The 23,136-nt window shown below is 40.0% G+C and overlaps 2 protein-coding genes across 2 annotated transcripts in view; both read right to left on the bottom strand.

Moving 5' to 3' along the window:
- Positions 1-7,997, bottom strand: part of fdps (farnesyl diphosphate synthase (farnesyl pyrophosphate synthetase, dimethylallyltranstransferase, geranyltranstransferase)) — a 14,082-nt gene extending 6,085 nt beyond the window's left edge. The window contains exons 1-9 of the mRNA XM_017714551.2: positions 7,878-7,997; positions 6,540-6,671; positions 4,683-4,823; positions 4,105-4,185; positions 3,768-3,890; positions 2,656-2,744; positions 2,496-2,568; positions 1,518-1,595; positions 496-630 (exon numbers count right to left, since the gene is read on the bottom strand). Of these exons, the coding sequence (XP_017570040.1) occupies positions 496-630; positions 1,518-1,595; positions 2,496-2,568; positions 2,656-2,744; positions 3,768-3,890; positions 4,105-4,185; positions 4,683-4,823; positions 6,540-6,671; positions 7,878-7,880 (855 nt within the window). The 5' untranslated portion in view covers positions 7,881-7,997. The remainder of the gene's footprint in view (positions 1-495; positions 631-1,517; positions 1,596-2,495; positions 2,569-2,655; positions 2,745-3,767; positions 3,891-4,104; positions 4,186-4,682; positions 4,824-6,539; positions 6,672-7,877) is intronic.
- A 2,074-nt stretch (positions 7,998-10,071) lies between these two features.
- Positions 10,072-21,166, bottom strand: LOC108437457 (carcinoembryonic antigen-related cell adhesion molecule 20-like). Its single transcript, XM_017714552.2, has 11 exons — positions 20,962-21,166; positions 19,522-19,797; positions 17,928-18,176; positions 15,948-16,062; positions 15,696-15,733; positions 14,450-14,566; positions 14,272-14,327; positions 14,102-14,137; positions 13,174-13,251; positions 11,396-11,442; positions 10,072-10,250 (listed from the first exon to the last, which is right to left on the bottom strand). The coding sequence occupies exons 1-10, from the start codon at positions 21,005-21,007 to the stop codon at positions 11,410-11,412; spliced, it is 1,044 nt and encodes a 347-aa protein (XP_017570041.2). The 5' UTR covers positions 21,008-21,166; the 3' UTR covers positions 10,072-10,250; positions 11,396-11,409.
- Between the last annotated feature and the right edge of the window lie 1,970 nt (positions 21,167-23,136).

Genomic DNA, 23,136 nt, shown 5'->3' with positions numbered 1-23,136 from the left:
TGTGCTAATTCTCACACGTAAAAATAGATTTTTGGATACATTAAAAAAATTTACTCAGTTCAAAGGCAGGAATATAATTTTTAAATTTAAATCAATTTGAACATAAAATATTTAGGATTTCAACATTTTCACCTTTTTTGAATTCCTCGTACTTTAACATTTTTACTTATTAAGAAGACGTGCACGGAAAGCTAAAACAGCTCGTCATTAAAAACAGATTGAAAGATGTCTGATGTAAGGTCTCCTGGTGAGTCTATATGACTATATGACCACTAACCAGTGGTTGGTTAGTGTAGTGGTTAACACCTCTACCTTCCACACTGTAGACTGGGGTTCAATCCCCTGCTTTGACAAGCACCCTACACTATACCAGTAAGAGTCCTTGGGCAAGACTCCCAACACCACCTTTGCCTACCTGTGTAAAAATGATCAAATTGTAAGGCGCTCTGGATAAGAGCGTCAGCCAAATGCCGTAAATGTAAATAACTTTCTCACCTGTAGCTCCGCCCTCTGTCCTGAGGTCATGATGCCCAGCGCCGTCACCACCAGCCAGCTGCACTTGTTGTCCTGGATATCAGTGCCGATCTTTCCTGTCAGTGCAGGGTCACCATAGCAGTCTAAGTAATCATCCTGACATCAGCAAACAACAAACAAACAAGTATGTCACAATCACAAAACATTATTGTATGTTGAATTTACATGGAATATAAAACAATATTTAACATTCGATGCAGTATGGAGTTAAATTACAGATTGATTAACATATTAATGAACACTAATTAAATATGGACTGTTCTACTGAATTAGTTTGAACTGCCACCCCTATAAAAAAACTAAGTACATATATACAGCACTGTGCGAAAGTCTTAGGCACCCCCATTTTCAAAATCTATTTTTTTTAGTTTATTTGCTGAGAAAAGTGTTAATATTTGAATAAACCAAATGTATAGAACATTAATAATGACTTTATATATATTATAAAATATAATATATATTTTCTGGACGTTAGTGTGTGTGTTTACCCATCTCCAAGCCTCTCCTCCTCGAGGAAGCCCATTATTATATGTAGTTAAAAAGCAGCTCCTGGTTTGACCAATCAGTGCTCAGTAAATTGAGCTCATGATGTAATTGATGATATTAACGAGTCTCTGTGGCGGCTGTGAAGGTGTCCAGGAAAAATATGGACCCGAGAAATTCTGGTTACTGTTTATTGTTTTTCTGTTTATTTGAAATTATGAATACGACTTTATTCTAATGTATATTGTGATAAACTCCCTGCTTAAAAATTTGCTTACATGCCTAAAACTTTCACACAGTGCATATAAAAAATGTAAAATGACAGAGCGGTCAGCGGATGCTGAGGGGCATAGTGCTCAGAGGTCTCCAACTTTCTGCAGAGTCAATCGCTACAGACCTCCAAACTTCATGTGGCCTTCAAATTAGCCCAAGAACAGCGTAGAGAGCTTCATGGAATGGGCTTCCATGGGTTTCAAGCTAGTTACGTCTTAATTTGTTACCTGGATCTGAAAGAACTCCCCCATTTCCAGCAGGATGTGTTTAGCATTGCTGTGTTCCACCTCACTGTCAATCCCTGCCTGTAGAGAACAAAAACGAGTATATAATTATTAGAGAAATCTATAGAAAGATAAATCTTAGTTCCTTCTAAGTGACCCATAATCCACATCGTAACACCACACACTCATGCAGTCTGGCTTATGCTGTTCCAAACACACAGGTACAAACGTGTCCAAAAGTTTGTAGACGCTCTTCTGGAAAGGCTTCTAGATGTTGGAACATTGCGGTGAGGATTTGTTCGAGCATTAGTGAGGTCAGCTACTGATGTTGGATGGTCTGGATCAGTCCAACTCATCCCAAAGGTATTAGATAGAGCTCAACTGCTCCACAGCCCAGTGCTGGGTGACTTTATACCCCTCTAGCCCATGCCTGGCATTGAGCATGGTGACCTTAAGCTCATGTGCAGCTGCTCCAGAGTGTCCCATTCTATTGGTCAGTGCATTTCTATGGAGACCTATGCGCAAACAATCTCCAGCTGAATTCACTCATTAGAAGGACTGTCCAAACACTTTTGGATATCCTGTGTATGTTGCATGGTTACGAACAGTAGCAGCCATGCTGAAATGTGATGACTGTCCATTTTATGTCATTTTAATATGTCACTTTAATATGCTTCTGTATATCCAGCCAACTGCAGTTTAGCCCCGCCCACTCACACTGAAGTTATAAGGAGTGTTTCCACCCTGCTCTTTGAGTGAGGCACAGCCAATCAGAACAGAGCCGGTTTACATATACAGGTCTTAAATTCACAGTAACAGAAACTGTTTAAATCTCAGGGATAAGGGGAGGTTGCAAAAATGATGTTTTTGGTAAATAAATGTACCAAATAATGGACAAATGTTATAACTGGAGCGCAAGGGAAGACAAAAACAAAGGATATGGTCTCTTTATATTCACACTGGCTATTAGCATGAACTCACCATGTACATGGCAGCAGCCACTGGCAGGTAAAAGGAGTAGAACGCAGTCTTATACTTCACTATGGCTTTATACCTGCAGAAGCATTGAAATGAGTTATTTTCATCTCCTCATAAATCATACGCCGTCCACTCGTTCTCTCCTGCGCTCCCTCACTCTCACCTCTCCATGGTGAAGCGGTCCAAGTCGACTTTGTGTGGCGGTGCGGTCATCAGGTCCAGCGCCTGACCCAGCTCGGTCTGGAACGACGTCTGGAGGAGAAACGCAAGTGCAGTTAAAGATTTTTTCACTGCAGTCATCGTTTATCATTCCTACTTTACAGATAAACACACATGCATGTCTCAGGCCGGAAGACAAATCATTCAAAACATTTGCAATCAGTGTTTACAATAACATAAAACCAAGTTAGTACTAATACAATTCTTATCTGGAATAAAGTTGATAATATAATTCTTCTCTAGACTCAAGTTCATAATAAAATAAAAGTTGCTAATAAAATATATATCTAGAACGAAACTGATAAAATGTCTAGAACTCGTTTTAGTATCAATTTAAAGGATAAAATATCTAGAACTCATTTTAGAATCAATTTAAAAGATAAAACAAATCTCTAGAAAGTATTTCATTATTAATTTTCTTCTAGATGTTAATTTATCAATTTTATTGTAAATATCTAAAATATGAACACCTAGAATGAAGTTGATGATAAAATGAATAAAGACGATAATAAAATATCTAAAATGAAGATGATAAAATGAATATCTAAAATTAAGTTGGTAACAAAATACATCTCAAAAAATAAAGTTGATAATGGAATGAATATCAAGAATGAAGTTGATAATAAAATATCTAAAATAAAGATGATAAAATGAATATCTAAAATTAAGTTGGTAACAAAATACATCTCTAGAATAAAAATGATAAAAAAACGAATATCTAGAATAAATTTGACAAAATGAATGTCTAGAATAAAGTTATAATAAACTCTATAGACTATTATCGTATTATGATATTATTATAACATATATTAAGCTATCTACTCTAGTAAAATACAGGCAAGTTGACCCAAATGACTGTAATTGGATGCAAACAGTATATTATTAATAATTAATTGTTTTTTTTTTGGTTTAAAAGTTCTGAATGAAAACACAAAACATTTTGTCTGAATCGGATTCTAATATTATTACTGTCCACGTCGTGACAGCCCTTATTAATATGATGAGAGGCTCCAGTGTTTTGACTGAAGGGGGTGTGGTGATGTTTCAGGGAGTCACCTCAGCAAACAGCTCCAGCAGGTGGACGTAGTAGGGCTGCCCTCTGCAGTGCCTGCGCAGAAGGCGGTAAATGGACCCCTCCAGGAGAAAAGCGTCATTAATGGCGTCCAGCCCGATTCCTTCCTGACAGACAGACCACGGACAAAAACAGTCCACAGATGCTGAACTCGTCTCAAAATGGAGATACATGGTTTAGATGGGGACTCATCTGTCCGTTTCAGCAGAATAAGCCACCTGGCTAAGATAAGCCTCTACCCATTTCCTAGAGTTGTCTGCTCTTATGAAGTTTCTCCAAACACTGCTATTCAGTGTCCTTAACAAATCACTACAGCCTCACCTTCTTATACCAGCACGGCTGACCCCTCCGCGTCAAAGACGCGTCCATAATATCATCTGCCACCAAGAAGAACGCCTGGAGCTGAGGAAGGAGAGGACAGAAGAAAAGAAAGGAAAGACTCAACTGAGTTCAAGCTCAGCTCACCCTGACACAGAACACCTGATAAACTGTTTTCCACTAAAGACAATAAACAATCATGTCAATGTTTGGAGCTAGGATTGGTTTTATCTTCTAATTATGACAAGTCTTGTGGTAACGCTGGACACTCATTTTATTATAAGCCCAATTTGATTGTCTATTCTATTATAGACTCATTCTGGATATTAATGTTAGAACCTCATTCTAAACATTCATTTAATTAGAATTCCGTTCCTGATGTTCTCCAGATTTCTCAGCCAGTTTAGACTCTTCCACGGCTCAGTTCATCACTCTGAACACGTTTTAGATATTTTATACGTTTTTCTGTTTTTTATTGGTGCGATGCTGATAAAAACGCTGATTCCAGACTTTTCGGTAGTGAATGTAAATTAAAGGTTTGCGCTGGACGATTAGCTGAAAGCAGAAGAGAGGGCAGTCACCAGCTCGATGCACCATCCGATCACCAGGGCGCGCTCAACTTCTTCAGGTGGCAGCTTGGAGGGCGGTACAAACTCTCGAAGGGAGCCAATCACAGACAAGCCCCGATTCCTCTTCCCACCTGGGGCGTTGTACCGTAATATCTACCGATGAAATAACGAAATGATTCACATCAGTTACTGAACAAATCATAGTGGATGTGGAATCATTCATAACGGACACCGAATAACATACAGTGTACACTCATATATACTGTTTACTGAAGTAGCCGAGTAGGAATATCAGCATCTTATACAGTCGACAGCTGAATATCAGATCAAATAAAGTCCAGTTCGGTCAGATTTCAACACCATTTACTGAACATCAGATCAAATAAAGTCCAGTTCGGTCAGATTTCACCAACATTTACTGAACATCAGATCAAATAAAGTCCAGTTCGGTCAGATTTCACCAACATTTACTGAACATCAGATCAAATAAAGTCCAGTTCGGTCAAATTTCACCAACATTTACTGAACATCAGGTCAAATAAAGTCCAGTTCAGTCAGATTTCACCAACATTTACTGAACATCAGGTCAAATAAAGTCCAGTTCGGTCAGATTTCAACAACATTTACTGAACATCAGATCAAAGAAAGTCCGGTTCGGTCAGATTTCAACAACATTTACTGAACATCAGATCAAATAAAGTCCAGTTCGGTCAGATTTCACCAACATTTACTGAACATCAGATCAAATAAAGTCCAGTTTGGTCAGATTTCACCAACATTTACTGAACATCACATCAAATAAAGTCCAGTTCAGTCAGATTTCACCATTTACTGAACATCAGATCAAATACAGTCCAGTTCGGTCAGATTTCACCATTTACTGAACATCAGATCAAATAAAGTCCAGTTCAGTCAGATTTCACCAACATTTACTGAACATCAGATCAAATAAAGTCCAGTTCGGTCAGATTTCACCAACATTTACTGAACATCAGATCAAATAAAGTCCAGTTCGGTCAGATTTCACCAACATTTACTGAACATCAGATCAAATAAAGTCCAGTTCAGTCAGATTTCACCATTTACTGAACATCAGATCAAATAAAGTCCAGTTCGGTCAGATTTCACCATTTACTGAACATCAGATCAAATAAAGTCCAGTTCGGTCAGATTTCACCAACATTTACTGAACATCAGATCAAATACAGTCCAGTTCGGTCAGATTTCACCAACATTTACTGAACATCAGATCAAATAAAGTCCAGTTCGGTCAGATTTCACCAACATTTACTGAACATCAGATCAAATAAAGTCCAGTTCGGTCAGATTTCAACAACATTTACTGAACATCAGATCAAATAAAGTCCAGTTCGGTCAGATTTCAACAACATTTACTGAACATCAGGTCAAATAAAGTCCAGTTCGGTCAGATTTCAACATTTACTGAATCATGCTCATTTCTTTTTACCTTAGAATCAGATTCAGAAACGAGCTTTATTGGCCAGGTTGGCTTAAACATACAAGGACTTTGGTTTTGTTTACAGGAGCTCACAGTGCACAGTTTTAGGCAAACACTTACACGTAGTAAATAAAATAAAATAAATAAAAGAAAACAAGCGTTCTGACCATCACTCACTCACACACACACACACACACACACACACACACACACACACACACACACACAATCATTCCTGTAAACCCTGCAATGTGCAAAGTGTGAGTCTTTGTGTCTTGTGAGTCTTTTCTGTGGGCCTAACAGCCTAAAGACAGGCGGGTCGGTGTGTCAGGAAAGTGAGAGAACACAAAAAGCCGACTTTCTGTGGTTTTATTTATTTCCTCCTGGAAGACGAAGTAAATCAGACTCACCTCGCAGAGTCTGTTTAGAGCATCGCTGAGGACGGGGTCCGTCATGTCCTGCTCAGTCAGCTCACACACCAGCTTCTCAAACTGCCCGTCGAAGAGCTGGGGGTCCGACACCTGGACTCCATTGCTGTCTCCCTGAAAACATTTTACATTGGAAAAAAATATACTTTAGGAAAATCCATCATAAAACAGCGTCTCAGTCATCAGGCAGTGAATTCAGAACCACCTCATGTAGGAACTTTCTGTGAGGAGCTTTTAGAGGGACGTCTGGTTCCTATCACCACCACTGTGAGCAGCTCTGACTCGGTCAGTTTATCTAGAACACCAAACCACTCGGAATAACTTTAGACCTTAACTATATAGAGATTTTATGGAAAACTGGTAGAATTCCCTATTAATAACAGTATGTGATGCAATATTCAAGCCAAGCTGCCTTGCATGAAAGCCATTATACTATTATCAGAAGTTTGCTTTATATCGCTGTTGTCGGAACAAAACCTCGTATCTCCAAAATGGGAACTTTACAGGAGAAAGAAAAAACGTACTTTACTTTTAATGCAAGTCAGTGGAACCAGAGTTTTTTCAAAGTCATTTTGGGCCGTTTCTTTTATTCAATTCATCATGGAATTTACACACAATGTAAAGGGTAACAGGCATTTTCAGATTATTTAATAAACGTTAATAAATGTCATGGTTTTCTTCCGACAACAGCGATATATTCTTAGCCAGGTGCCGCCGATAACTCTGACTAATACCACTAATACCGTGACATAAAAACCAAAAAAATTAAACATAATAATTAAAAATAGTTATTTATCAATCTAAATCGCAGGGAAAATAGACTAGATGCTTGACAATTTCCACCTCAAATCTTTTGGACCCTCCACGCCCTTGGATTGGTCGACTTGTTGATTGATTAGTTGAATATTTTTAATATTTTATAAGTTATTCACTGTCTGCCACACTAACAGTGCTGGCAAACACTGGCAGCATCACAGACAGTGAATAAAGATATCCTACACATTAAATGCAGGTAAACTGTAAATCCCTCTAACTCTGTCATGCTTAACGGGGAACTGGGCCATGAACACTGCTGACAACAACAATAAAAGTCAAGAAGGAGCCTAAAGAAGGAATTCTTTACTTTTCCTAAAGGTGACACCAGGGATTCCCCTCCCAAGCCTGTTTCTATTCCAGGACGTGGGCTGGCAAACAAGCATAGACACAGTTAATCTCCTCTCCAACAAAATAGAGACCGACTTAGTGACAAAACAGCCTGCGGAGCGGTTAGACAAGCAGAATTAACCTCCTAAAACATTAAATACTCCCAATAAGTCTCACCATGTCTCCTGTCCTCGTCTAAGGCTGTGACAGCGCCAATAACATTACTCCTCTTTCGAGACGGTTTTATTTTACCTGCCGCTGCCGTACGAAAAGAAACAACGTCCCATTTGCTGCAGGGATTGATGGGTATTGTAGTTTTCCCCTTCATTCGAACTCGCTTTAAGCTAACTGCAGCAAACTTCAAGTGCCAAGAGGCTTTGCGACCGGTGTGCCGAGCCGGGCTCGCCGAAGCGTCATGTGACGCAAGAGCACTCCCATTGGCTAGAGCGATCGGACGAGGATGGGCTTCGCATCGAACAGCCAATGGGAGACCGTGGTGGGCGGGGTTACAGTCAGGGGATCCATCTGATGTTGCTGACAGGAGAACGAGGTTCAACTGTACCGGATAAATCCCAAATATCGATCTACTCCCTATATATTGAACTAGATAGGTTACGAATACTTTAGATTCAGCACGGAAATAGAGCACTAAGAGCATAGTAGAGACCCTTAAATTGTTATTTATGTAAAAATATCAGCATTATGTAGACGCAGAAGCCTTTATTTCGACACACACGAAGTGCACTACGAAGGGAGCAGGGCGCCATTTGAGACCGAGCCCTAGACGCATCGCTTGAATATGACGATTTAAAACGGACCGAAATCGTTCTGTCATTATTTCAGCTCAGTTTAAAGGAATTTTCTCATTAGCAACATCAGATTGATCTTTAATATCTGCCTGATATTAATAGGTTTTTAAAAAAAAACTAGACACTAAAACCCGTCGTACCAGCCTGTAGGGTGCTAACCGAGGAATCGCTGTAACTGTATTTATGCTTTTCCCACCTAATATTCGTATTTGAACATATAGTTCACATTTATTTTTGGTAATATGTTCTCTGAGGTTGAGCATAACTCTAAAGAAATGTTTCAGTTGATTGCTTAATTTATCATGTAAGTTAGTATTTTGGTTACATTTAATAAAAAATAAAATAATAAAATCTAATAATTAGATGTTCGTCTAAGATATAACTATACAAGTGTTCAACTTGCGTTTTAAACCTCTAAAATATTTTAGACATTTAAAGGCTGTGCAGGAAATCGTAGTCAGAGCTGCTCTTTTCAGAACAAAGATAGTCTGTAAAAAAAAAAATGTTGTCCTTTAAAGTTCTCATTTGTTATTGGAGGTGATTGAAATGTCTGATACTTTTACACAATCTTTTAAAGTCATTCCGGTGAGTTTTAATACTATATTTTGTATAAATTTTGTATGAGTGACGTTTGAATTGTGGAGAAATCCCCATCATCCACAAGGGGGCGACATTTCACAGCTTCATCACAGTCAAACCAGAGCCGGTTAAAAGGGGAATTCCACAGATTTTTCATTTATGGCATTTGGCTGACGCTCTTATCCAGAGCGACTTACAATTTGATCATTTTACACAGGAAGGTGAAGGTGGTGTTGGGAGTCTTGCCCAAGGACTCTTATTGGTATAGTGTAGGGTGGTTACCCAGGTGGGGGATTGAACCCCAGTCTACAAGGCAGAGGTGTTGCCCACTAGACTAACCAACCAATAAATTTTTTGTGTTATCTGCAGAACAATATGGTCAAGGGGTAAACAAAGTCCTTCAAAGTGGTTTGGTGTGAAATGCTTCGTTCTCCTTTCTCAGTGAGGTTTGTCTTGATCAGCTACACGTCCTTTCAGGCCCACAGCCCTGAGTGGTCTTCTCACAGTGGAAGGATAGACAGAAACACCTGTGGATGTTTTCAGATCTGAAGCAGTTTGATGTTCTCCTCTCTCTCAGAGATCAAAGTTTTCAGTGCTGTTTATCTGATGGGGGCAGTTTGGGGGTTGACCAGCTCTTCCAGGTGGTTGTTAGGAGCCACATTTTCTCTGTAGACTTTAATCAGTGTTTGGCCTTTTTTTAAACATTTAGCCTTGTTATTTACTTGGTATCAGACGGTCAGTGTGCTGCATGCAGGCTAAATTCCTCTAATCTGACTTCACAGTGCTGTAAATTCTTCATTAAAGATAAACCTGACTTCCCGGTTGCAGTTCATCTCTTACCGTCAGACAGTGGCAACTTTACAGCTATATTGCACTGCACTGTCCTCATATATGGCCAGAGGTCAGTGACTAAAAGATGAGTCACTACAGCCACAGCCTTACTCACCAAACTCCTGCTGCTGCGACAGAATTTACATCAGAAAACCGAAACCTTCTCTTTATTGATGATGTGCAAAAAAAAAAAAAAACATCAGTACAGTAGATCTGTGATTTTATTTCTAATACATTTGACAAAAAATGGGAAAACCCTGGTGGAAATCATTACTTTTAACACCTTTTTCAGACTGAAACCTTCTTTTCTGCTGTCCTCGTGGTCCAACAGCTGAAATGAGAGATGGTTTTGTTATTTGCTCAGTGGTTATTTATGCTCTGTTAACTTCAGACATTAATGTTGGTACTTGAACCTTCACCCAATGGTCAGTTAAAGGGCCCATACACTATTTTTTTTCCCTGTGATCCCCTAAAGAAGTCGCGCAACATTTCCTTCTCACCATTTTCAGCCTCTCAATTAATAAAACTGTTTTTGTTACTGGGCCTTTAACCCTTTTGTTGCCATATGAAGGCTAAAACAGAGCTAACAGCAGGTTTTACAGTGATCTGGCTGTTTGTTTGTGCTGTATTTCTGGGTTGTGTGATGTGAGAGCTGGCTTCTCTCACTCTGGCTAGTGATGGCAGGTTCTGCTGAGTGCTCTGATGTGTGAATCATGTCACTGTTTGTATGTAGTATAACAGCAGCAAGTGGGGCTTGGGTGATTTTGGAGCTGGATCTCTGACCGATGGACGGTCACAGGTGGATGAAATCACTCTGGATGGTGAGGCAGGGTCTGATTAGTGATCTGATTGTGAATCATATCACTGTTTTAACCCTTTGTTGGAATATGAAGGCCAAAAAACAAAGCAATAATATCAGGATTTTGGGTGATTTTCTGAGCTGAATTACTCACTGATGCTGACGTCACAACTCGATGAGGTCATGCTTGCTAGTGAGGGTTGAATGTCCTGATATGTCTATAATGCCTGTAGCTTAAACTGTTCTGAAGTTACGAAGGCTAGACGTTACCTACATCTTTGCCCGCAAAAAGGGTTAAAACCGGTATATGTAAATGAGCTCTGTTCTGATTGGCCGTCCTGTATTGTTTCTCATTCAGAAAGCAGTCAAGGCTGAAACACTCCTTATACCTTCAATGTGAATGGGTGGAGTAAACTGCCACAGGCTGAATTGGCAGACAGTGTATATGCTAATGTGTTGGGGTTTTTTTTGTGACATCACAAAAACAGTGAGTTCAAAACTCTGTTTCAATATGATCTGTACAGTCACGCTTTGAAGCTTTAGCAATGTTTACATGCAGCATCAAACACTTTTATTTAAAAAATCCAGGAAGAATTGGGTTTTGCAGGATATGGGTCCTTTAAAGCCACTGGTCATATATAGTGTTAGTATTGCAGGACAAGCACAGTGGACATTACCTTATCATCGGAAATCAGGTTAACCGGGTGTTGTACACGTGTGAATCCTGCAAATCGGAATCAGAAATAGGACATTAGGACAGAAAAAGCTTAGAATTAAATCATATCTATCTATCTATCTATCTATCTATCTATCTATCTATCTATCTATCTATCTATATATATATATATATATATATATATATATATATATATATATATATATATATTAGTTTTGCTGTATACCCAGTCTTCCAGGTGGTTGTTAGGAATCCCGTTTTTTCCAAAATGTTTCACTTCATTTACCTTCTTATATCTAATCTCCTTAAAATGATCTCCTGAAAAATGAACTAGAACTTCAATCTTTTAAATGGTCCTTTAAGGGTTCTGTAGTAAAGAAAGTGTTTCTATATAGAACCACGAACGCTCAAAGAACCCTTTGCATGATTAAAGGGCTCTTTACATCATGAAATCGTTCTTCAGATTGATGGAGACTGTGCCGTAGATGATTCTATACAGAACCTTTTTGAAAAGGGTTCTATATGACACCAAACAGGGTTTTTCTATTGTAACAAGCCTGACATCATAACAACAGAAAAACCCTTTTTTGTTTTATGTGGAACCCTAGAACCCTTGAAGAGCCGTCTTTTTTAGGAGTGTTTAAAAGCGGTCCTCAGGGTCACAGTAAAATCACTGCAACGCACGGCCTCAAGTGGCTTGTTGCTTTTATAAAACAACGACCAACATAAAATATAATAAAATAAACACTTTTTTCGACAACAGTGTGAGTTGTCATTAATAACAATTGACATAAGTATTCCGCCAATAAATGTAGTTCCTTTAGAGTATGGTATTATCGCCATGCAACCATGGACCACTGACTGAAGAGAACAATGCCGTGCACTGCGGTCGTTTCATGAATTTTTTTGTCGTATAATGAACATATGATAACACAGAGCTGTTAAATGCACAAACTTTCGCTTTATGAGGGCTTCCTGGTCACCAAATCACCACCAAAAGTCTTATTTAGCACCAATCCAGCGGCGCCCTCTTCTCAGACAGGGGCTGAATCTCAAACGGCTCCCTGCTCCCTACATAGTGCGCGACGTAGGAGTTTAAGTACTGGATCCTGCAGCCCAGCAGAGCAAAATACAGCTAAGAAACAGTCATTTGGGGCTCCGACACGTCCACACTGGATACATGAGGCACTGTTTGGCTGTAGAGGCTAGAATTTCTAAACCTTCATAGCTGGAACACCGTTCAGGGAGTACGGAGCACGGAGCCTGGTTTTGACGCGACTTCTAACAAACACGGACATTTGAAATGTGTAAAACATTCAAGTGACATTTTTAGACTTTTATATTGTCGCTTTTCAGTGAATCACACCGTAAGTGCTTTAATTCAAGCCTGTGATATTAATGATGGAGTTCTTTAGTATGTTTGCTATCTTGTAGCCTTTTAGCTGATCAGTCTGGTTCTAGTTAAGAACATAAGTCGCCAGCCCCTCCGTTTAAACAAAGAACGGGTTCTTGCTTCATCTGTACACTCGGTGCTCCATGCGATCAGCATTAGAGTCAAAGATTAATCCACTAACAGCACAAGGGTTTTTCGTGCCGTGGCGCCGTGATACGCAGTTCAGCTGCTGTGAGGTGGTCATAGCTGTGTGTATACTGTAGATTTTTCCACGGCTTCGAATGCGGCTCAGCTAATTAGATTTCAGGACCGGAACTATCAGTTTTATTATAAATATTACAGATTATATAGTAATATAATAATAAGTAGACATAAAAAAAAGTTACATCTTTGAAGATGTTGTCCGGACGGGGGGGCAAACTTGGTCTGTCGTGTTCAGGGGACCTTCGCTGCTTGGCTAAATCCTTCAAACATAAAACCGGGTGAGAAAGTGGCCTTGCAGTGAGAATGATCAAAGTGTCATAGATATGTAACAGCTTGTAAATCAATATTACAATAATAAATCATACGCAAATGTAAATTCACTGTATGAGTGTGTGCGCAGAGTACCAGCAATGAATGCAACAAAGCAGCTGGAATTCATTCATTTTGACCCCTTACGTGGCCACATTTACATGGCAGGCTCAAAGTTTTATTGCACACTGCTATAACATATGAATAGCTAAGCCAGTTTGCACTGAAGTCCCTGTAGTTACTGAATAATAAGCCTTAGTATGTAATAAGTTAAGTGATACTTTTTTAATCCCACAAACGGGGAAATTCCACCTCTGCATTTAAGTGAAACACCACATACACACTAGTGAATACACACACACCAGGGGGCAGTGAGCACACTTGCCCGGAGCAGTGGGCAGCCCTATCCACAGCGCCCGGGGAGCAATTGGGGGTTAGGTGTCTTGCTCAAGGACACCTCAGTCATGTGCTGTCGGCTCTGGGGATTGAACCGGCAACCTTCCAGTCACAGGGCCAGTTCCCTAACCTCCAGCCCACAACTGCCCCCAATAAGCCTGAGATTTTAAAAGGTAAAATGAAGCGGACACTGTGGGCAGGACAGCCACAAGTTCTCAAACATTTTCACCCAGTTACACAGATCTGTTGTGTGGAAAAGGCTGCAGAACCTTCTCTAGTGTGTATGATGCTTCAACACGCTTGCAGGAGGAGGCTAATCACTCAGATTTCCTACACAATGTTGGAAAATGAACTAAATTAAGGAACAACTGTGGAATAACTAGAAGAATGCGAGAGTTTCCTTACAAGATTGTTGACCTGGCCAGGCAGATGTGAGGGTTTCTGAAAGAGAAGAGATACTGGCCATGGGTGTGTTACAGCGGATGACAGTTGGCGATGAAATCGTGAGTATTTAGTGCTTTAGAAGTGTTTAATGCTGATAAATGTAGATTGTAAAGTGCTGATCATGAACTCACAGCCTTACGGGGCACATGCGGTTTGTTGTAGTTTTCATAGAGATGCTGCTCTCGTCCTGATTATGAATGAACAGAAACATATATTGTTATTATATATAGCCGACATGCCTACACATAATCTCTCTCTCTGTCTCCGTTCACTCTCTCACACCCTCCACCTCATCCAGATGTCCCTTACTTTCTCTCCGTGGTGTGGGCGTGTCTTGGCTGGTTCGCTGTGGTTGGTGTTTGAACTCTGTTGCTTTCAGCTCATTCTCCTCCTGCACGTCGCTGTTCCTGTTTTCGTTGTTTTTCGCTGAGCAATTCAACACAATCAGAAACACTTTAGACTGAACAATCAGCACTTTAATCACTTTTAACTGTCTGTTGGTCCTCATTTCAGCTCCTCACTCTCATAACTACAGAACCTACACACTGGCTTCATAGTAGAGACTGAATAATACATACTGAATAATTTATAGCAGATACTGAAAAGTTCATAGTAGATACTGAATAGTTCATAGTAGATACTGAATAGTTCACAGTAGATACTGACTAATTCATAGTAGATACTGAATAGTTCATAGTAGATACTGAATAGTTCACAGTAGATACTGACTAATTCATAGTAGATACTAAATAGTTCATAGTAGATACTGAATAATTCGTAGTAGATACTGAATAGTTCATAGTAAATACTGAATAGTTCATAGTAGATACTAAGTAGTTCATAGTAGATACTGAATAATTCGTAGTAGATACTGAATAGTTCATAGTAAATACTGAATAGTTCATAGTAGATACTAAGTAGTTCATAGTAGATACTGAATAATTCATAGTAGATACTAAATAGTTCATAGTAGATACTGAATAATTCATAGTAGATACTGAATAATTCATAGTAAATACTGAATAGTTCATAGTAGATACTAAGTAGTTCATAGTAGATACTGAATAGTTCATAGTAGATATTAAGTAGTTCATAGTACATACTGAATAGTTCATAATAGATACTGAATTATTCATTATGGATACTGAATAATTCATAGTAGTTACTGAATAATTAGCTACTATGAAAAATGTGGAGTAAATACTGATTACATTTCAGTAGATGCTGAAGATTCTTTATAGTAGATTAATAGTTACTGACTAATTCAAAGAAGTTACTATATAACTTATAAACACTGAACAGTTTCTAATAAATACTTAATAATTAATAAATAATTGTACGCGAATGATTTATAATAGTTACTGGAATAAAGGCGAGACTTTACTGAATAACATATATAAGTTACTGAATAATATATAGTCATCAATGAAGGGAGAACAGGTTTCATGTGATATAGATAACCTGACACATGACATATATGATGTAAATTAGCATAACCAGTGAACTGTATTAATGAACCATTCGCTGTTATCACAGATCTGCTTTTTTGACTCACTTGGCTTCGGGAGCTTGCACAGAGGGCCGGGCGAGTTCCTGAAACACAGTCATGAGTGAGAAATCTTCAGATTAGCATTAGCATTAGCATCTCCCAGTGTTTTCCAGACTCATTGCGCCTCTATCGGTTCTCACGTGTTGAATTAAAGGCTTATCTGTGAACTGGCTGTAATGTGATGAGCTGTCAGTGGTGTCAGGCTGATCATGGTGCAGTTGGCCTTGTTGATGTGTCTCATTGTGATGCAGGACTTACTTTAAATGGTTTATAAGGAAGTAAAGTCCCACAGCCAAACCCGCCAGCACCGCAATAACAGCCACTGTGATGCCTGCTGCCTCGCCGGGACCGAGGCCCGGGCCTCCACCCTTACCTACACACAGACACAGACACAGTAGCATTATAAGCATTATCAGTTAGGATTTGGCAAGTTTAACAGATTTCATGAGCAGAAATCACAACCTGGACTTTAAATAGTTTATATAGTTTATATTTAAATATTTTTATCATTTCCATTAAGCCGTTAGAAACAAATGATGTCAAGCTTGTAACAATAGTTGCACTTTTGATGCTACCTAGAAACATTTTCATAAAGGTTCTGTATAGGACCATATACTGCACATTCTCCATCAATCTAAAGAAACTTATCGCCATGCAAAGAACTTCTGAAGCATGCAAATGGTTGTATATAGAACCCGTGATTCTAAATAGAACCATTTCCTTCACTGAAGAGCCCTTAAAGAACATCTACACTCTTAGAGTGTGGTGTTATATCATCATGTACTTCAAATACATTACATTGCCAAAAGATGTGAACTTGAGTGAGATCCCACTCTTAATCCATAGGGTTTGATTTGATGTTGGCCCACCCTTTGCAGCTATAACAGCTTCAGCTCTTCTGGGAAGGCTTTCCACAAGGGTTAGGAGTGTTTATGGGAATTTTTGGCCGTTCTTCCAGAAGCACATTTGTGAGGTCAGACACTGATGTTGGACGAGAAGGCCTGGCTCACAGTCTCCACTCTAATTCATCCCAAAGGTGCTCTATGGGGTTGAGGTCAGGACTCTGCAGGCCAGTCAAGTTCTTCCACACCAAACTGGCTCATCCTGTCTTTATGGACCTGCTTTGTGCACTGGTGGGCAGTCATGTTGGAACAGGAAGGGGCCATCCCCAAACTGTTCCCACAAAGTCGGGAGCATGAAATTGTCCAAAATCTCTTGGTGCTGAAGCTTTAAGAGTTCCTTTCACTGGAACTAAGGGGCCGAGCCCAACTCCTGAAAAACAACCCCACACCATGATCCCCCCTCCACCAAACTTTACACTCGGCACAATGCAGTCAGACAAGTACCGTCTCCTGGCAACCGCCAAACCCAGACTCGTCCATCAGATTGCCAGATGGAGAAGCGTGACTTTACACCACTGCATTCCACACTTTGCATTGCGCTTGGTGATGTAAGGCTTGGATGCAGCTGCTCGGCCATGGAAACCCATTCCATGAAGCTCTCTACGCTGTTCTTGAGCTGATCTGAAGGCACATGAAGTTTGGAGGTCTGTAGTGATTGACTCTGCAGAAAGTCGGTGACCTCTGCGCACTATGCCCCTCAGCATCCGCTGACCGCTCGGCCATTTTACCTGGCCGACCACTTCGTGGCTGAGTTGCTGTCGTTCCCAATCGCTTCCACTTTGTTATAATCCCACTGACAGTTGACTGTGGAATATTTAGTAGTGAGGAAATTTCACGACTGGACTTGCTGCACAGGTGGCGTCCGATCACAGCACCACGCTGGAATTCACTGAGCTCCTGAGAGCGACCCATTCTTTCACTAACGTCAGTAGAAGCAGTCTGCAGGCCGAGGGGCTCGGCTTTATACACCTGTGGCCATGGAAGTGACTGGAACACCTGAACTCAATGATTTGGATGGGGGAGTGAATACTTTTGGCAATATAGTGCATGTTGTCACAGAATTCAGCAGCTGCCCATTGACTCTATTGTAGGTGAGTTCTGAGACACTAGGTTTTCACCTGTTTACTAAGAACAGAGAAATGTGTTGAAAGTATTCTCTGTGTTGATCAAGATTATGATGCAGGTGTAGTAGAAAGAGATTAGGTGGAAACAAGTTCAGGTGTTCCTTTAACCATTATATGTGCATTAGGAATCATCATGATAACCACTTTAATCAAGTTATGCTTCCGCTGCGTCACTGTATCTGTTCATTTACATGTGCGTGAAGCAGATTCACCTGTGACAGTGAGGACCAGTGCCTCGGACGCTGTGTGTCCAGTGACGCTGTTAAACGCGGTACAGTTGTAGGTTCCGCTGTGGGTGCCGTTACTGCTCTCGATGATCAGCAGTTCGGAGTGTCCATTAGTGGCGCCCTTCACTGTCCATGTAACGGAGGCAGCAGGTAGAGATTCAGTGGAGCAGAAGAGCAGAATATCTGAACCTTCCTCCACGCTGGACACACCCAGAATCCTCACGTCTGGCCCATCTGACACAGAAACACACGCAGTCAATAATGTAGAGGATTCAGTCTCTCTGTATACCAGCAAACAAATCAAATACTATCTATACTATCTGCCTGTGCATCAGGTACAAACAAAGGCACTATATGCAATATGTATATTATATATAGTTGTTTTTCTGTTTTTATCATAATTTGAAAATGCTTGATGTTCTTTAAATTATGTGTAAATTTCATGATGAATGGACTAAAAGAAATGGCCCAAAGTGACTTGTAGAAACATCTGGTTCCATTGACTTTCATTAAAAGTAGAGTAGGTTTTTTCCTTCTCCTGTAAAGTTAACATTTTGGAGATACTTTGGAGGTTTTCTTCTGACAACAGTGACATATATATATATATATATATATATATATATATATATATACTGACACAGTCACTACTGACACAGTCATTACTGAAATAGACACTACTGACAGTCACTACTGACACAATCACTACTGAAATAGTCACTACTGACACAGTCACTACTGACACGATCACTACTGAAATAGACACTACTGACACAATCACTACTGAAATAGTCACTACTGACACAGTCACTACTGACACAGTCATTACTGAAATAGACACTACTGACAGTCACTACTGACACAATCACTACTGAAATAGTCACTACTGACACGATCACTACTGAAATAGACACTACTGACACAGTCACTACTGACACAATCACTACTGAAATAGTCACTACTGACACAGTCACTACTGACACAATCACTACTGAAATAGTCACTACTGACACAATCACTACTGAAATAGTCACTACTGACACAGTCACTACTGAAATAGACACTACTGACACAGTCACTACTGAAATAGACACTACTGACACAGTCACTACTGACACAATCACTACTGAAATAGTCACTACTGACACAGTCACTACTGACACAATCATTACTGAAATAGTCACTACTGAAACTGTCACTACTGAAACTGTCACTACTGAAACAGTCACTACTGACACAGTCACTACTGACACAGTCACTACTGAAATAGACACTACTGACACAGTCACTACTGACACAATCACTACTGAAATAGTCACTACTGACACAATCACGACTGAAACTGTCACTACTGAAACAGTCACTACTGACACAGTCACTACTGACACAATCACTACTGAAATAGTCACTACTGAAACTGTCACTACTGACACAATCACTACTGACACAATCACTACTAGTCCAAATCAGTTAAAAGTCCAACATATATTATCAACTCTGACTTCGTAGAATGTCAGTATTTTAAAGACTTCCTGACTGAATTCACAGGTGAAAATCTGAGTGATTGTTGTTTTGTACTCACAGTTAACAGTCATGCTGTAGTTAGCGGTTTCAGAGGTGACGTTGTTGCGGAGCGTACACCTGTATACACCACTGTCTGTCCTCTTCACTGGATCGATCAGCACTGTCATGTTATCAGCTAAAAACTCGATTCTGTCGCTCGGAGACAGAACCTGATCATCCTTCATCCACTCTGCAGTGTCGGAGGCACCGGCTCCTACACAGGTGAGGTTAGCAGAGCTTTTATCTTCTATGAGAATGTGCTCAGGGCCGATGATGGCAACAGCAGACACGGACTCTGTGTGGCAGAAGAATGAATGACTGAGAGAAGAATCAGTGGCACCTCTTCATGGTGATGCTACAGCTTGTTTCTGTGATGAGGTGACATTATTTCCCTGATTACACTACAATTGCATTGTTATGCTACAACCTATTTACATGGTTACGTAATACCCATTTCTATGATTATGCTACATTTCCAATGTTGTGTTACAACCCATTTGCACTACACCCAATCCTATGGTTATGCTACACCCCATTTCCATTGTTACATTACAACCCAATTTCTGTGGTTACACTATACCCATTTCCATGGTTACGCTGCACCCTATTTACATGGTTACACTAGAGCTCATTTCCATGATTAAGCTACAACCCATTTCCATGGTTACGCTATACCTATTTCCATGATTATACTATACCCATTTCCACGGTTACACTACAGCCCATTTCCATGGTTACACTATAGCCCATTTCCATGGTTACACTACAGCCCATTTCCATGGTTACACTACAGCCCATTTCCATGGTTATGCCCTAATTTCTTCCATGGTCACAGCCATTTTCATAGTTATGTTGCAACCTGTTTCCATGGTTTCACTACACCCCTTTCCATTGGTTAAGCTACAATTGCCATGGTTATGCTACAAACCAATTTCGTGGTTACATTACACTCGTTTCCGTGGTTATGCTAGATATTTCCATGATTATGGCACAACCCGTTTCCGTGGTTGCGCTATACCTGTTTCCATGGTTAAGCTACATGACAGTGCTACCGTTTTCTAGCTATTCATTATCATACAAATAGTGAAACGGAGCCATTCAGAGTCCTGGCTCTAACGTGGGCTAGCTGGCTTTAACTGTCAGTGGTACTGTGCTGCTATGGCTGCCATAGAGAACCAACTCGATGTTGTTGTTGATACTGTGTCCCAATTAATAAGCGAAATCATAGATGTGTGAAATAGTGTCAACAAGTAAAAACTGCTCAAAACTCAGATGTTCTAATGTTATTTAATATAAGCCACATAACCTGAAACCTGATAAAGTTTCCAGGCTGCAGTCTAGATGGCATCATAGATAGATAGATAGATAGATAGATAGATAGATAGATAGATAGATAGATAGATAGATAGATAGATTGGTACTACAAATAGATTTAAAGAATGTACCTGTTTAGACTTACCTGTGAGCAGCACTGCGGCCAGGACGGTCACTAAAACTCGCTCCATAATTCCGTGGTTGTTCTACTTCATGCTGTCTGGTATCAGGTATAACCACAGTGTTCAGGTACAGCAGAGGAAGAAATGACTATTCTGAACTTCCTCATGCTGAAGTGCCCTTTGGTTTAGGGCTGCAGGAATCTATTGTTCTGCCCTGATATGCTTTTACAACATTTACTGGAGCACTCATAAACTGGACATTAAGGTCATTCGAGAGGAATTCCACACTTCTGCATTATTAGCTGGTGGAGATGTAAACAGCGCAGTTCAGAGCGGTTTGGTGTGAAATACGTCGTTCTAGAGAAACTCTAGAGTCAGAGCAGTTCACAGTGGTGGTGATAGGAACCAGACGTCCCTCTAAAAGCTCCTCACAGTGGTGGTGATAGGAACCAGACGTCCCTCTAAAAGCTCCTCACAGAAAGTTCCTACATGAACTGGTTCTGAATTCACTGCCTGATGACTGAGACGCTGTTTTATGACAGAGTTGAGAAGATTTTGATTTATTTCTAAATCCATTCATGATGGAGGGATATGTGCAGGATAGTGCAATAGCTCCCAAAAACACTTATTATTTCAGATTTTCCACTATTTTGCCATCAACAACATTCCATGTAAACTCAGAAGACACGTGAGGGTTCTTTGCAGTGGTGGTTCCTATCACCAGCACTGTAAAGAAATCTGAACCATTTCATACCAAACTGCTCTGAATCGCTCTGTTTACACCTTAAATGTGCAAATATGCTCTCAGGGCTTTGAGAAGGGCGCAGTAATGGAAACTAACCAGCAGATGGAGACACATCTTTGATCAGTCTTTACTCCAGCACAGAACACAGCCTTCACATTATAATCCTTCAGTGTCAACAGACCACATTTTAGCAGTGGTGGACAGTAACTGAGTAACTGAGTAACTGAGTATCTGAGTATCTGAGTAACTGAATAACTGAGTATCTGAGTAACTGAGTAACTGAGTAACTGAGTATCTGAGTATCTGAGTAACTGAGTAACTGAGTATCTGAGTATCTGAGTAACTGAGTAACTGAGTATCTGAGTAACTGAGTATCTGAGTAACTGAGTATCTGAGTATCTGAGTAACTGAGTAACTGAGTAAATGTAATTAGTTTCTGTACTTTAGTATTTTTGGTGTATCTGTACTGAAGTTTCTCCGTTCTGGGCGACTTTTTCCTTTCACTCCACTACATTTCAGAGTCTAATATCCGACTTTTTCCTCCTACATTTTGAGAAATCTGTCGTTCCTTTTGGTTTCTGTGTGTATAAAAACGTAACATGTCAAAACGAAAGAAGCGCAAAGCCAGAGCACCAATCAGGGCCCAGCGGTCACTTTGTTTAGAGCTGGTTTTGACCTGTTGGTCATACCGACCCAGTGCAGCACGCGGTTCAACGTCAGCGCAGCAGCGTAAAACTTTGGGAGAGTCTGTTCAACATAAATGATGAACTAACCTAACTTTGTGTAAATAGAGCTCAATATAGAAATATGTCCACATATGCAGTCGAGACTGACGCGGCTTTTTTCTGAATTTCTACAAACACCATTTCATTTTATAGTAAATGAGTTTGGGCTGGTTTATGTTTATGAACAGACGCCTACAGATCAACATAGTAAAGGAGCTCATCTGTGATCCTGAGTTTAAAGCCAGTTTTTATTCAACTTAAACTTGGAACTAAGTTGTAAATAAATCTGAAACTGAAACTTTGCTTGTGTGTAAAAAGTGATTTCAGAGCCACTCGGTTCTCCCTGATGGAAACTGTTTACCTTCAGTGTTTTGTGCTTCTGATCATTTTAATAGACGTCAGCGTCACTAATTAATGACCTTCTATTAAAAGACTGGTTTACCAAGAGAGACGCTGGAGGACTTTCACCTGAAATGAGTTCATGAAGCCAGTCAGGTTATAAAAATGATAACAGGACATCAGAGCCAGAATTCCTCTTTTAGTACTTTTACTTTATACTTAAGTACATTTGAAGGGAAATACTTTAGTACTTTTACTCAAGTGGAGGTCTAAAGGGAGGAACTTCTACTTTTACTGGAGGAATATTTTACCTTGGGGGTCTCGACTTTAACTCGAGTACATGGTTTGTTTACTTCGTCCATCACTACATTTTAATCCACCTGTGTCAG

The sequence above is a fragment of the Pygocentrus nattereri genome, chromosome 3, assembly GCF_015220715.1.
Source record: "Pygocentrus nattereri isolate fPygNat1 chromosome 3, fPygNat1.pri, whole genome shotgun sequence".
Classification (NCBI taxonomy): Eukaryota; Metazoa; Chordata; class Actinopteri; order Characiformes; family Serrasalmidae; genus Pygocentrus; species Pygocentrus nattereri.
The sequence above is the reverse complement of the archived record's forward strand: the minus strand, read 5'-3'. Positions and strand labels throughout refer to the sequence as shown.